At 44.9% G+C, this 13,269-nt stretch overlaps 1 protein-coding gene across 7 annotated transcripts in view; it reads left to right on the top strand.

The window, feature by feature from the left end:
- Positions 1 to 11,565, top strand: part of FRY (FRY microtubule binding protein) — a 264,523-nt gene extending 252,958 nt beyond the window's left edge. For 4 of the 7 annotated variants that reach the window (XM_044284644.1, XM_044284643.1, XM_044284647.1 and 1 more), the window contains 4 exons: positions 4,376 to 4,393; positions 7,646 to 7,756; positions 8,482 to 8,684; positions 10,113 to 11,565. In XM_044284644.1, coding sequence (XP_044140579.1) covers positions 4,376 to 4,393; positions 7,646 to 7,756; positions 8,482 to 8,684; positions 10,113 to 10,371 — 591 coding nt within the window. In that variant the 3' untranslated portion in view covers positions 10,372 to 11,565. The remainder of the gene's footprint in view (positions 1 to 4,375; positions 4,394 to 7,645; positions 7,757 to 8,481; positions 8,685 to 10,112) is intronic. The other 3 variants (XM_044284646.1, XM_044284645.1, XM_044284650.1) reach the window with 1 other exon arrangement.
- The last annotated feature ends 1,704 nt before the right edge of the window (positions 11,566 to 13,269 follow it).

Genomic DNA, 13,269 nt, shown 5'->3' with positions numbered 1-13,269 from the left:
TCGTTTCCGCATCCGAAGCGCATTTTCATTCACTTCAATGGGACAGCAAAAGATGCGGACAGCACTCAGTGTCCTGTCTGCATCTGTTGCTCCGTTCCATGTGACGTCCCTGCAAAAACATGTCCTATTCTTGTCCATTTTGCGGACAAGAATAGGCATTTCTATTCTGGGCAGACAGTTCTGTTCTGCAAATAGCGGAACAAACACGGGCGGCGTCCATGTTTTGTGGATCCTCAATTTGCAGACCTTAAATTATACTCTGGCAGTTCTTCAGTCTCAAGAATGGTGTTTTCTGGATAAGGCTCCTCTTTGGGCCTACTTGGCAGGAGCTCAGACATGCAGGTCTTGGCCTCTAGCTTAGCTCAACTAAGACACTCTACTGACCAGTGGGTGGGTCCAGCCTATCACCCTGGAAACTAAGACTGCCAGTGTTAACTGTTTGTTGTCTGTACACAACCATTTGGGATAGACAGTGCATTACAACATTGAACTTTTGAAAAACGGTTAACTTTTAGCATTGATCTGCTGGGTCATTGCACGTGCACTAGGTTTCCTGTATCTGGCACAATACAAGTGAATGTACAGCTCTGTGGTAAGCACCGCTGCTTCCTCACAGCTTAGCAATCACAAACAGCTGATCGGCGGGGGAGTTTTGTAGTAACTTATAAAAGGTTGCGCAAAAAATAAATAAAAACAAAAACATTTATATAAACCGCTATATCCGATACCCTATCATTGGGACCCCCAGCAATTACTAGAATAGAATTCCCAAGTTTACAGCTTCATTCAATGTCTAGGGCGCAGAGGAAAACATCTGATCGCTGTCCCATAGACTGGCTGGAGTGACACGGAAATGTTCGCCGCCGCTCCATGCATTTCTATGGGAAGATAGCCGAGCGCTGTACTTGGCGATCTCCTGCGCACAGGGAATAACTTTCTGTAACCAGAATACCCCTTTAAGGCAACTTTAGTTGTCTTACTTTCTGTTAGATTTTTACTGTAGAACTTTTGTAGTCCCATTTTGGCCAGGTCACCCCTTGTCGAGCTCACCAGGAAGGCCGTCTAAAACATGAAATATGATTCGAGATGGAAGGGCATATGACCCGACTCGTCCATCAGCGACCTCCATTAAATAACATGGGGAAACTAGGGCATGCAAGATGCTGGTCATTTGAATCTGATGGAGGAAAACTGAACAGTCCCACTGTGTTGTGGCAACGCGGCTGAGCTGTTGGGGCGTGTCTGACACCAGGCGCGTTGACTGTTTCCAGGGGCGACTGGGCAAAGCTCTGACTTCAGCTCTGGATATTACAATAGGAGGACTCTGGATCAGTGCAAGATAAGAAAAGCAATGTAACGTGACAGTTTATATAGATTTTATTAGTATACGTAAGCTCGAATTCATCTGATTCATGGCATTTCAATGGCCGACAAGCAGATGTGTAGCTAGGGTTCCATTACTAGTATTCACTCTCTAACCTAGCCCTGTATCTAAATACTTTGGTCAAGGCAAAGTTTTATGGGCACTCACCACCTAGAGTACATGCTCCACCATGCTCTGTTAGTTTTTTGTGGTGGGGCTTATGGTAGGGCCCCGCAGTGGGCATTTCCCTGTGGTTTTGTGGGATTTCCTAGGTGGATTGGTAGAATATATTAACTAGCCTGATGGATACGTAAAAAATCTAAGTATAAATCTTTATTAGTAAAGAATATTCAAACATATAGGGAATAACCCCACTAATAAATAAACAGGCTTAAAGAGGCGTATCCGTTGTATTGTTGAATACATATGGCTGAATACATATAGACTACCATACATACATGTCAATGGATGGAGCCATGTGCAGATATGTGAATGTGTGGGCGGCCATCATAGCGCCGATGCTCCAATCCGAGTATCGACAACTAGGCAGAATATTGTTGCACAATCACATAAGGCTACTTTCAAACTCGCGTTTGGTGCGGATCCGTCATGGATCTGCACAGACGGATCCGCACAATAATACAGCCGTCTGCATCCGTTCAGAACGGATCCGTTTGTATTATCTTTAACATAGCCAAGACGGATCCGTCTTGAAGACCATTGAAAGTCAATGGGGGACGTATACGTTTTCTATTGTGTCATAGAAAACGGATCCATCCCCATTGACTTATATTGTGTGCCAGGACAGATCCGTTTGGCTCAGTTTCGTCAGACGGACACCAAAACGCTGCTAAGAAGCGTTTTGGTGTCCGCCTCCAAAGCGGAATGGAGATGGAACGGAGACAAACTGACGCATTCTGAGCGGATCCTTTTCCATTCAGAATGCATTAGGGCAAAACTGATCAGTTTGTGAGAGCCCTGAACGGATCTCGCAAACGGAGAGCCAAAACGCCAGTGTGAAAGTAGCCTAAACTGTGCGTCTTATAGCAATAGGCTCCTGAGGAAGTGGCGAGTTTATGCAGGCACGGAAATGCGTCGAGCCAATTATAGAAAGCTGGACACATTACTGAGCTGTGTGTAATAGTTGCCTCATACAACGGTCGCAGCATTGAGTGACCGACTGTTCACTTAGTGATAGGCAGCGTGTGGGCTCACTGTGTCCTATGATGGCTGTCTGGGGGCACACTATTGACCCTGATGAGGCAGCCCTCAGTGACCTCTTATATTAGTGGAGGTGTGTGGTATGGATTAGTGAGCGCAGGTAGAGTACAGTAATTCACATATCTGCACATGGCTCCATCCAGTGACATGTATGTACGGTAGTCTATATGTATTCAGCAATACAACGGATACGCCTCTTTAAGGCTGTAGTGGGGTTATTCCCTATATTTTTAATATTCTTTACCAATAAAGATTTATTATTTAGATTTTTAACGTTCCCATCAGGCTAGTTAATTTATTGTGAGTTAGGGAGGTATACCTACAAACTGATTTAGGGTTAGTCTGTCAGCTTGTGGATTGGTACAAAGCTTAAAATGTCCACACATATTTCAGGAGTATGCACTCCTTATTAATGGGGGATTTTTTTTTTTCTACAGAGACATTGGGGAAGATTTATCAAATCTGGTGTAAAGGCTTAGTTGTCCTTAGGGACCAATCGGATTCCACCTTTTATTTTTCAGAGCTCCTTTTGGAAAATGAAAGGATCGATCCAGTTGGTTATGGTGGACAACTAAACCGGTTTTGCTTTGCACCAGCTACAATAAATCTCCCCCATTGTCTCATAGCCCATGCCTATACACACACACCAAAGGAAACCTTATTACCAACCATGGCGGAAACTATAGTTTCAACCAGTGGAATTTGGAGCAAATAATTCTATAGCCACAGACATTCATATGCTGCTTACTGAGAATCTTATTCTTTTGGAGTATGGCTATTGGCAAAGTCGTGAGACACATAAATAAGTGCCACTTGTCCTCCACCATTTTAAAACTGATTTGGCTGTGAAAACACAGGCGAGTTGCGTGTCGTGCAGGACTTCCATTAAAGTCAATGGCAGAAAAGTTGTGCGCGACCTGCAACACAAGTTTCGGACATGTCTGGATTATTTTGTGACTGTCACTTTGCAGCATGTCACCTGTACTGACAAACATTACTTGAAATGTTGCAGTGTAGCCAAACCCTTGAAGGGGTTTTCTGAGATATCTTAACAGGTGGACCTAACTTCCGGATAGGTCATCAGTATCTGATCGGTGGGGGTCAACACCTGAGACCCCCATGGATCAGCTGTTTGAGAAGGCAGCGGCGCTCTCGGAAGCGTCAAGGCCTTCTCCAGCGTTTTCTAGGCCAGTGATGTCACGTTCATCTGTCACGTGGCCTAGGAGCAGCTAGCGATACAATGCACAGCCGCTATACTATGTATGGCACTGTACTTGGTGAGCTGAGAGAAGGCTGTGGCACACAGCTGATTGGCGGGGGTCCTGGGTGTTGGTCCACCGATCAGATACTGATAACCTATCCAGTTAAATAATCTCAGAAAACCCCTTTAAGGCCCTCCATAGTGCATGACCTGATCCTGGAACTATTGGTTAATTATTGATTATTCTAAGGAGAGACGAGGGCAGAAATGAAGTCTCTTCACTGGTGCGAGTGGGTCAGTGGCCTGGAGACTATGGTAGCACTTTGTCACCAGAACACTGCCCTTGAGCAATGAGTGTCTGTATCTCCGGATTCTAATGTTTCTGTCACTATTCCTTTTTATCGGCTTGTGTGACTGCCTTGCATGCCGTAGGTATAAAATGATGTTTTTCAACCCTTCCAGTGGTTGAAAAATGACTGCTAGCGCTGCTTTACGTGAAGCTGTTCAGATCTGGGTTCTCTAAATTGCATGCACTGACCTGAAAACTGTCCTCTCTTCTCCTGTTTTCTCACACCACGCTGTCTCGCTAGCAAATGGAATCTCTTGCAGTAAGTCTCTTTTCTTTACTATATTCTAACTGCTATCATTGTATACTAATATGTGGACTGTCGACCATTTAGAGTTGGTGTAACGCCTACCCTGAAAAATCATACGTATCAGGGAGCCCACCAGTATCTCGGTGTTCTCCTGGTCATCTTCCTCTAGACAAAGTCCTCTGTGGTACCAATGCTGATGCCTAGCACCAGGATAATTGCTTTATAATCATTAAATGGACAGATAGCGACTGGGGCATCATGGGTGTCACGCGCCAAGGGGAACCTCTGAGATATCGGCACTGTGGACTCCAGGAAAGTATGATTTTGTGAAAAATGTTTTGTTACCTTAAAATTCATTTTTATCCCAAGTTCAATTTATGTTTTACAATTGTCGGTATCTTAAGGCAGTGTTCTCCAACCATTGGCCCAGGAGCCACGTGGGGGTGTCTGACATCATGCATGTGGCTTTTTAGCTGGTGGCACAAGGGTTGTCATATTATTCCGGACATTTAGCACTAAGGTCAAAGCCATATCACTGGCAGTTCATAGCAATGTTGTGGTCCTATTAAAGTTTGATACATGGCATAGATTGGGTAGACTGGGTGGAGAGGGTGGTGAAGGCCTCAGGCCATGTGCCCTCCCTATGATCTGGCCCGGAGTCAAACAATGGTAATAATGTAACCACTGTACCTATTATAGATAAAAAGGGGTATTCTCATCTCGGACATTGATGGCATGTTATTGGGATATGACATCAATGTGGGCCCCACCCCTGTAACCTGCTTTTATCTCCAGCTTCTATCTCCAGAATGGTCGAGCAGCTCTGCATGCACAACCATCCTCCCTTCACAGCTATGAACAAAGGGTGGTCATGCATGCACAGCTGCTCTCCATTCACTTTGGGGGTCCTGCCCTGGAGACAGGTGTGGGTCCCACCTCTAGGAATTGCTTCTGTTTGATATTGATAGCTTATCCTAGCGATATGCCATCAATGTCTCAGATGGGAATCATTGAGTAGTTAATATTTTGGGCTCCGTAGTTCTTTAAATACCAATTATAGGTGGTGATGTGTGTCATTGTGCCCTCCTCAAGTACCCAGACGTTACTGGAAGAATCTATGCTTTATAGAAGTGATTTCTTGCTGAGCTGGATCATGGATACTATGGCTTCCATCGCCTGGTCTGGTACTCTGTCTTCAGATTTTTCTGCAATGTGTAAAGAAAACTTGGAGCCATCAAATCCACAGGAATTTGCCTCCTCTCAAATTCCTGCTGCCAGTTTCTTATCTGTGTGTTTGATCTGCAGGCCATGGCGTAGGGCTGCTCTTTACTTCTAGGAAAAGGTGGTCTTCTCTAACCTGATCTGATGCCAATCCATGCCCAAACATCCAGCTTAGGCCCCTTTTAAACGGGCTGAGGATCGGAGCAATTATCAGGGACGTTTGTTCCGATAATTATCTTGTGTAAATGTGCCACCAATCGACTATTCGTCAAGTGATCACATAAAATCGTTTGTGGGCAGAAGATCCCTAGAAAGGAAAGCGAAGGAAAGTATACCGCACATCTGCTGCGTACTCTCCATTCACTTCTAAGGTAGTTCTTAAAAGAGCCCAGAGAGGGCACTGTGCTATTTCTGGAACTCCCATAGACATTTCGGCACTTGGCTATTTTCAGCACTCTAATAAAAGTGAGCCTAGGGTGGCCGTGCATGTGTGGTATGCCATGCTTCATTTTGGAGGCCATATTCTGGAGATATGATATTGGTGGCATAAAACGGACATAAAACGTATTAAATTCCATACTGAATAATGTGAAGGGAATCTGTCAGCAGTTTTATGCTGAGGGTGGCATAAACTAGTGATAGATCCTCTGAGCAGAATGCCGGGTCACCTACTTGAACTGACCCAACCGTTTGGTAAAATCTGTATTGTGTAGCTGGATCCTTTTAATGCAAAATGTGTGCTGGTCAGTCCAGATATTCATGAGCTCCTGGGGGGTGAGGAGTAGAGCTGGGACCTCATGAATATGAGGACTCACCGGCATCTGATGTGTATTAACCAGCTCCAGCACTGGATCTGTTCAATGCAAAGCATGTGCTAGTGAGTTCTGATATTAATGAGCTCCTGGGGGGGTGGTGAGTAGAGCTGGGACATCATGAATATGAGGACTCACCAGCATGTACTGTGACCAGCTCCAGCACTGGATCTGTTCAATGCAAAGCACGTGCCAGTGAGTCCTGATATTCATGAGCTCCTGGGGGGTGGGGAGTAGAGCTGGGAGCTCATGAATATGAGGACTCACCAGCATGTACTGTGACCATCTCCAGCACTGGATCTGTTCAATGCAAAGCACGTGCCAGTGAGTCCAGATATTAATGAGCTCCTGGGGGGGGGGTGGGGAGTAGAGCTGGGACCTCATGAATATGAGGACTCACCAGCATGTACTGTGACCAGCTCCAGCGCTGGATCTGTTCAATGCAAAGCACATGGCAGTGAGTCCTGATATTCATGAGCTCCTGGGGGTGGGGAGTAGAGCTGGGAGCTCATGAATATGAGGACTCACCAGCATGTACTGTGACCAGCTCCAGCACTGGATCTGTTCAGTGCAAAGCACGTGCCAGTGAGTCCTGATATTCATGATCTACTGGCAGGGATGAGCGAGTAGAGCTGGGACCTCATGAATATGAGGACTCACCAGCATGTACTGTGACCAGCTCCAGCACTGGATCTGTTCAATGCAAAGCACGTGCCAGTGAGTCCTGATATTCATGAGCTCCTGGGGGGTGGGGAGTAGAGCTGGGAGCTCATGAATATGAGGACTCACCAGCATGTACTGTGACCAGCTCCAGCACTGGATCTGTTCAATGCAAAGCACGTGCCAGTGAGTCCTGATATTCATGATCTACTGGCAGGGATGAGCGAGTAGAGCTGGGACCTCATGAATATGAGGACTCGCTGGCGTGCACTGTGACCAGCTCCAGTGCCACCTTGCTAAGAGTATCGGTCACTGATGTATGCTGCCCTTCACTGGTATACACAGAGATGGTAGAACATTTGAGAAGGGACATACACTCCATAGTCACTACGGTATATTCTGAAGACTATATAAGCTTTTCTACGACTTATGATCTGGTAAATAAATTTGCCCACCTTTTGGCTGTGTCTCTGATACCATTGTGTAGAGGTTACCAGGCCGTGTACTTTGTGGGCAACAGGATCTGACGTGATGAATGTTTTCTAACGTGCATTTCTCTGTTCATTTGCAGCAATTGGAACTCTGTCAGAGATTGTATAAGCTTCACTTCCAACTGCTATTGCTTTTTCAGTCTTATTGTAAACTAATTGGACAAGTCCACGAAGTCAGCTCCATGCCAGAGGTATGTCCATGGGTTCAAGACAGAAGTTCTGCTATTTGTGAAATGGGCCTTACTTGCAGTTTCATTAGGCATCATGTCGTGACCATATTGTGGCATGGCGGTGGGCATTGAACACTTGCTGTTGGGTTCCCACTCAGATTACAGCTGAACACTGGGGGTCCTTGTGATCGGATAATTGTCAAAGGCATCCTAGGCATGGCCCAAAAATGTATTGTTTAAAGAGGACCTGTCACCTCTCATTAGTAACTACTTGCATTCCTCATGTAATGGCAGTCTTTTCATATACCTCTATGTTGTACCATTCCTGTATTATTCCTACTAGAAGTTTATGAATGGTCAGCAAAAAGGTCAAACTGGGTGTTACTAGTTGGGGGGGGGGGGGTCCCTGCAGTCTGACGCTGTCCAATCTGTGTTGCCAATTCAGACTGTACAGGGAGACACCCCAACTGGTAACACCCAGCTGGACCTTTATTACACAGTGCTGACAATTCATTAACAGGAATAATAGTGGAATGGTGAAACATACTTTAGAAAAAGGATGTCCTTTAGATGCTCCTGACAATTTCCATTGGGAAAGCTTGCATGTCAGGTCCGCTTTAATCCAGCCATTAAAGTAACTCTCAGGGACCGCAGCTACATATAGACCAGTACAGTGGAAAATAGAAACAATATAATCTGGAGATATCATTAGATTAATAATCTGATCCTTTTCATTTTTTCTGCAGTTAATTAACATGTCAAGAGAACTGAATGAGCTGAAGAAGAACTTAAAGGAGGCCAGTTTATATATTGCAGCAGAGTCCCTTAATATGGATGCTGCGCCGTACGAGCCACCCTTCAGTTCCACAGAGTTCGCCATACAGTCCATGCTGGAGTGCTTGAAGAACAATGAGCTTGGGAAGGCAATACGTCAGATCCGCCACTGCAGGTGAGTCTGAATGCTGTAGTACCTGTCCAGCCATCGCAGGCATTTCGGTATTTTTGAAGGCAATAATAGCATTGTCTTTAGTATTGTCATAAAAAAATACTGGCAATCTGCGAGAGACTCCATGCTAAGACACCAGGATCCATTGTTACGTATTAGAAAACCCATCAGTCATATCTGTCGTGGCTCCAGAGTGAACAGAGTCTAAATGATGGAAAGACTTCACTCAGGATTTATAAAGTGACGTGATTTACAGGAAGGTGCAGTACTAAGCTAGAAGGGGCCATAGACCTGAAGACTTCCAGGAAAGGTTTCCACTCTCCTCTGTGTATGCCTTTAATTCTGATTCTGAAATAAATATTGGATCAGACTTGGAGCCCAATATATCCCAGAGGAGAATGTTAAAATAGAAACATTGAGTCAGAAATATAAGGAAGGACATTTTCAGGTACCACCACCTGGATTTTTTGGTTGCCAACCTGAAGGATCACCCAGAGGTTGCAGCTTCACCACTGTTGCCAAAAATATATTTGGTGTATGCATAGATGATAATTCCCCTATATGATATTATCAGCTACCCTATTAAGCCACATGGATGCCATACCTGTGATCCAGAGTGGTAAGCCACTGACAAGCCTCCTTCACTCTGGTGGACATTTACCCAATAATGATGGGTGGTGATAATGATCTAGTGATGGAAGATCTGCTGATTGCTGTGGGTCTGACTGTGTGGACAAGCTGTCGCTTGAGTCCTGTTTCACCGGGTGAAGCAGCAGGTGATGGTCTTTGTATGGCCTTCTCCTTTTAACCCATGGGCGTTAGGGCAGCCATATACATTCAGTAGCTGTCGGCTGATCGATTGTTCAGCCACCTCTCCTGGCTCCCACACACACAGACGTTCACCTTGGTCGTATGTCTAAATGAGGGAGGGGATGACAAAAGGATCAGGCGAAAATATTCACTTTGCCTGATCTATTTCTCCCCTGACATCATCTGTCGTGGAAGATTTGGGAGCTCCCCACACATATTATACCATCGTCCGAACCCGCTGTTCTCGCATTTTTTACTTGACTATCTCTAGTAGTCCAAAAGTTTCAAAAGAGTTGCACGTGTCCACCGCTCCATTCAGATGGTGAGCACAGGTCCCTGTTCCTGTGATCAGCAGGAGCCCCAGTGGTCGCAACCTTACGAGAGACTCATTCCCTATCCTGTGGATGTTATCTTTATAGGGCAACTCCTGCAAGGAAACAGCCAAGACCTCCACCAATCAGGCATATCCTGTACATATACCATAAATATGAAAGAGCGACCACTATGGATTTGGCCCATTATCAGTAACATTCTCCTTGATGTGTTGTATTACATTATATACTTTATTTGAATCATGCATGTTAATGGTTCACTATAATCATCACAAACTCTGTGTTTTAGGAAACTATGGCCTAATGACATCTTCGGGAGCAGTGCTGACGATGAAGTGCAAACACTACTGAACATTTACTTCCGACACCAGACACTTGGACAGACAGGCACGTACGCCCTTGTAGGCTCTAATCAGAACTTAACGGACATCTGCACCAAACTCATGGACCTCAACATGGAGATCAGAGACATGATCCGCCGCGCCCAGAACTACCGCGTCGTCTCAACTTACCTCCCTGACGCCAACATTTCAGGCACTAGTCTCTGACAAGAAGCCAGCGTCTATCTTCGCTCCTCAGCTGGAAGTGCTGTCCTGTTGGACTGAGGTCACTCAGTATCTACTCAATATTGGGAAGACTCCTTCACACTGTTACCATTCCTTCTAACCCCAGGCCTCGTCTCTCAAGCAAAGCAGACAAATGACAGCACCTGCAGCAATGGTGTATAGAAGTGTCGAGCGATGGCGCAAGAGCCCGCGTTCGATCTTTGCCCCATGGCCAACCGCTGTTTTGCTTTATCTCGATACGAAAGAAGTGACTTCCATTGTGTACCAAAGCCTATTATACCGACTCATACTTCCTTTCTATAAACCTTAGGATGGCAAAAGTGCAATGTTTCACAAAATAATATATATAGATATATATAGTCTATTTTTTGTTGCTCTTAATATACTTTTCAGATACTTTTTAATTTGTCAATGAACAGTCAACAGGCAGAATGAGGCTGGCCGTAGAAAAATCTGTGATATGATTGGTCAATAGCTGAGAGCCTGTAGATATGAAGGCGGATTGTGAGCAGACTACGATGATGTTGTACACTGTAATTTGGAGGATTACTGTATTTCACGCTGCTATGACAGACATTTCCTAGAATGGCTAGGTTGCTGCGATAATTGTACTTGATCATAGTCAAGAACTGTTCCCGATCATCCCGATTGATTTAGGTCGCATTAACTTTTTAAGGATTCGCTTTTCGAACTATTTATACAATGAAAAAGAAGGCTGATATGACTTGACTACCATACCGAAAGTGGAAGTTTAAAGAACGAAGACATCTTTTTCATCTGTCACGCATGCATCTTTTATTTAATGTATATTTGGAGAATTTTAATTGTTGCAATGAAGAGTTCTAGGTTCTTTTTTTTATGTTGGATAAAGCTTTTTTTGATTTATTATATGCATATTATATATAATATATATATATATATATATATATATATATATATATATATATATATATATATATATATATGTATGGCATTCTCCTCCTTGGGAATTTCTGCTGTCGAGTGTGAATTGAATCGCATGAAATTCTTTTGCACATCCGAGTCATTTCCATTCACGCCTAATCTGTGTAACTTATTCACTCTGTACATAATACTGACAAGTTTTGTGAAGTAATTAAGATTATTTTTGTCGAGTACATTCACTGAAATATATGATAAAGTTGTTCAGTCACTAAACGGATGCTGAAGTAATTTAATGTACTGGAACTGGTGAGCTGCAAAAGCACGGCAATATATGAATCTGTAGGAACGCTTGTTCCCAATAATTGCCCTGTGTGAAGGTGCTGCTGATCTCTCAACGAAAGCACAAAACGCTCACTGGTGATCGCATCTGTTACGTGCCACATTATAGGGATGAATGATCACCGCGTCGATCGCATGTCCCCATATAGCGGAGGTGCTTTCTGTATACTATTGTAGCTACTGGGATCTCAAGTGTGAACAACAGGCCAGAGCTTGCTCTAATGATAGGAAGTCAGTCTCATCTCTGTGGCTGACTTCCTGTGAACTTCAGGATATCATAATCACCAATCAAACCCCTCTACATATCCCTGTGTTTTGTTGAACATATGTCTCCCCTGTCTAAAGGACCAAGAGGGCAGATATATAGAAGGGGAGTATATGCAGTGATTAGCTGCAGTTTTATAAACCTTCTGACTCACACTGCCTGTACTATCTGTGTGTGCTGACTCTCCAGTGTGGTTCAGTGAGATGTACCTTCACACTGGTCTCCCTGCCTCCTGCATGTAAGAGACAGGGGAGAGAGGGCAGACAGGCTCAAGCCGCATAACATAGGAAACCATGCAGGGGACAGCAGTTCTGTATCACTGATCTGTAATGGTTGCCGTTACACAAGACTCAGCAGTGCAGTGTGGTAACACTCTGCCACCTCTGTTGTTGCAAAGCCAGGCATGATGGGAAAACCATATCTGAGGGGAAGGAGGAATCAGGATAGCTGACAACCCAAAAATTACACACCAAATAAAAGAGGTATACACAAGAGCCTCTATCTTATTCTTCAATGATGGACTATCCTGCACTATATAAGCAAAAAAATAATAATAACTGGAGTGCTTCTTTAATATGTGGCACAGAAGCTTGCGGGGACCAGGTATGATCACAACCAGGGTCAGACAGGCCCACCAGAGTACGAGAAGATCCTGGGCCCAATCGCTGACAATAATGGACCCCTAATAAAACAGGGCTCTTAAAGGGACTCTGTCACCACTTTCTAACCCCCACTTTTTTAACTATCGTTTTATTCATGGTGCCCTTCTGATTACAGTTGTCATCTTATATGTTAGATCTGCGGTGCCGTTTAGGTAAAAAATCGATTTATATCACCTGTCAATCAGCTAGATAAGGTGCCCAGGGCGTTCCTCTCCTCTTGAATCTGCCGCCTGCCGCCGCCGCCGTTGGTGCCCAGCTCCTCCCCCGGTCTCGTCAGCGCTGCTTCAAACAACACAGATCCGCCTCCGGCTCTCCCTCAATGCCCCCTCCTTTTTTTCGGAAATCTCGCCCGTGCGTACGCATCCTTTCGGCATCATCGCTCTAAGTTCGCGTTATGCGCATGCGCGAGAAAAGGATGCGTACGCACGGGCGCAGGCCTGTGCGCACACGCGAGATTTCCGAAAAAAAGGAGGGGGCATTGAGGGAGAGCCGGAGGCGGATCTGTGTTGTTTGAAGCAGCGCTGACGAGACCGGGGGAGGAGCTGGGCACCAACGGCGGCGGCGGCAGGCGGCAGATTCAAGAGGAGAGGAACGCCCTGGGCACCTTATCTAGCTGATTGACAGGTGATATAAATCGATTTTTTACCTAAACGGCACCGCAGATCTAACATATAAGATGACAACTGTAATCAGAAGGGCACCATGAATAAA

Source organism: Bufo gargarizans, chromosome 3 (assembly GCF_014858855.1).
Source record: "Bufo gargarizans isolate SCDJY-AF-19 chromosome 3, ASM1485885v1, whole genome shotgun sequence".
NCBI classification, from domain to species: domain Eukaryota; kingdom Metazoa; phylum Chordata; class Amphibia; order Anura; family Bufonidae; genus Bufo; species Bufo gargarizans.
Note: the sequence above shows the minus strand (reverse complement) of the source record. Positions and strands in the feature narration are given on the sequence as shown.